This window comes from Acyrthosiphon pisum, unplaced genomic scaffold (assembly GCF_005508785.2).
Source record: "Acyrthosiphon pisum isolate AL4f unplaced genomic scaffold, pea_aphid_22Mar2018_4r6ur Scaffold_15120;HRSCAF=15775, whole genome shotgun sequence".
NCBI lineage: Eukaryota > Metazoa > Arthropoda > Insecta > Hemiptera > Aphididae > Acyrthosiphon > Acyrthosiphon pisum.
The window spans coordinates 1-2,767 of NW_021763902.1; the positions used below are offsets into that span (position 1 = coordinate 1).

Sequence of the window (2,767 nt, forward strand, 5' to 3'; positions counted from 1 at the left end):
ATAGATACATCAATAATCAGCAAATAGTATTATAATTTATTTATATTTATTATTAATTTTGTAAGTACCTATGTTAAATGTGTTTTTTAACAATACCTACCATAAAATACAAATCATTTTTTTAATAAATTAACTCGACGAGGGACAGAAAAGAATTGATTCAGTGCTTGATTTATGTCCACGTTTATATCTCGATGTATATTCAATGATGCCAGTCCATTTAAGCGATCTTCGCCCATTGTTGATCGTAGGTAAGTTTTCAGCCGACGTAATGTAGAAAATGACCTTTCATTAGTCGTTGTAGTCACAGGCAAAACTGACATTACACGTAACATTTTATGGACATTTGGAAATGCATCTGCATTACAAATATCAAGGGCATCAAGGGCATTTCGAATATTTTTACCAACTAGTCGTCGTCGCCAAATTTCTACCTCACTTATCCAAATTTCTGGGGAATCGTCGTGTAAAATTGAACTGTAGGTTTCAAACAACGTTTTACAAGCAACTTTGTCTAAAGATGTAGTTTCAATAGGAAAAAGACATGAGAAATTGGACAAAATATTTCGATGTTTGAGGAAGCGATCTTGAAGATGAGTGATAAATAAATCATGATATGGTATGTAAATAATAATTTTATAATAATCTGCTACGGAGTCTGTTATAATGTTAGAACGGTTAGTTTGGCGTGATACGAGTCTTGGTTTAGTCACAGGTATATTGTACTTCTTACAAATATCTTCTACAGTCACAAAAATTTTGTTGAAGTTTTCTGTAGAATATTGTCTTCTTTCTTCAAGTTCGTGTTTTGCTGCATCTGCTAACTTAACAGCCTCAACCAAATCTTGATTTTCTGTTTGTAAAACTCTACTCAATGATAAAGCCAATGCATGTACTGAATGCAAAACGTGAATTGATACTTGAAACTCTAAGGTTTTTATTGCTGAAAGGAGTTGAAAAGATCCGGATGTTGTTTTTGAATCTGTCCAAGTACTTGAAATGTTTTCTAAGGCGTCAATAACAGCTGGTTGTAAATCTATATAGGTTCCAATTGATTCATGCTGTTGTACCCACCTTGTTGCGCAGTATTTTTTAAGTTTTTTTTCTTTTCTTGTAACAAAGTTTCATTATTTTGTATTGCATCATGAAGTGCAATTTGTCGTTTTGGTGTATTAAAAAAGTTGTAAATAGATTGGACTGTACCAAGACAGTTTCTAATTTGGGGGATACTACATGCGGCACTAACTGCCAAATTGAAACTATGGGCAGCACAGTGTGAGTAGAGAGCTAAATGATACTTTTCTCTGATATACGCTTGAACTCCGTGAAATTCACCACTCATAGTACTAGCCCCGTCATACCCTTGTCCAAATAAATACGCACAGTCAATTCCAGAATATTCAAGGAAATCCAAAATAACATTTGATAAACCTTTCCCAGTTACATCTGCTACAGGTACAAAGCATAAAAAATCTTCACGTATTTTTAATTTAGCGTCATCATTATTTAAATACCTTACACATATTGAGACTTGTTCTATGCCAGCAATATCGGCAGTTTCATCTGCTGTTACTGAAAAAGCTTGAGATTTATTGACTCGTTCAATAATCTGTTTTTGAATTAAATTATGAAATATGACAATAAATTCGTTTTGTATACGGTTACTTATATACATGGCATTTTTTGAGGAATTTTGCAAAAAAGTATTAAGCTGATCGTCAGTTTTTGCTCGATATCTTAAAAGAGCCCGAAAATTACCATCGTTAGTTAAAGGTTCTTCGGAGGTTATTCTCCCTGAATCATTTGAACCACGAAGGGCCAAACCCTGCCGGCCACATAATATTAAAGTTTCGATTATAGGAATCAAACATTTTTTACTTTCATTAATGAAATTTAATTGTTGTTCCGAAATTTGTAAATCAACTGGTAAAATGTTTTGGTTATCAATTTCTGCTCTCATATTTGATTTTAATAATGAAGTTTTATGATACTCTAGTGAGTTATGGTAACTAAATGATTCTAAAGCTTTTTTCCAGTTTGTAAACGGTTTTTTAACTAACAGTCCCAACTTTTGATGTCCAATTCCTCCACCTCCGACAGAAAACAACACACAATACTTACAAAATACGCCATTCATAATTGCTGAATAAGCCAACCATTTATATTTAAGCAACCAACTTCTTTGAAATTTTAAATTTCTTTTTTCGGAAACAGGAAATTTATAGTCTTCTGGAGGAGTCCAAATCAAATTTTGAAGTCCCGGAAACAAGTCAATAGTTTCAGTTGCAGGTTTATTCACATATAATCCTATGTCATGTTGGTGCACAATCTCTGGAAGTGACACTGATACATTTGTTTCTGGAGATGCATTTCTCGCTGGTTCAGTTGGTTGTGACTGGTTATTAAAACTATTTTCCTGTAAATAAAATGTAAAAATTAATCAGATTAATTGAATAATTGTGTTCATAAATTTAAATATTGCATTTAATAAAATGTATTATATAAAATATTTCGACAACAATTAACAATAGATTTCAAATCACGAACGGGATGACTATATTATTATGTTCTATAGCACACGCGAAAAATGAACATACCTCTATATTATAATAGTAGTCCAATTTAATTTTTAAAAATGATTTGAATTATTAGTAATTATAATTAATTTTAATGTACTTACTATCTCATCATTTTCTAGCCGTGGTTTTTTGAAAAACGTTCGAATGTCCATTTTGATGTTATTTCTAACGGCGTGTTTGTATAACAC

General features: G+C 31.8%; 1 protein-coding gene across 1 annotated transcript; it reads right to left on the bottom strand.

Moving 5' to 3' along the window:
* Window positions 1-113: 113 nt before the first annotated feature.
* LOC100573703 (zinc finger MYM-type protein 1-like) lies at window positions 114-2,755 on the bottom strand. The gene is made up of 3 exons (XM_029491907.1): window positions 2,681-2,755; window positions 1,075-2,416; window positions 114-1,006 (listed from the first exon to the last, which is right to left on the bottom strand). The coding sequence occupies exons 1-3, from the start codon at window positions 2,729-2,731 to the stop codon at window positions 114-116; spliced, it is 2,286 nt and encodes a 761-aa protein (XP_029347767.1). The 5' UTR covers window positions 2,732-2,755.
* Window positions 2,756-2,767: the final 12 nt, after the last annotated feature.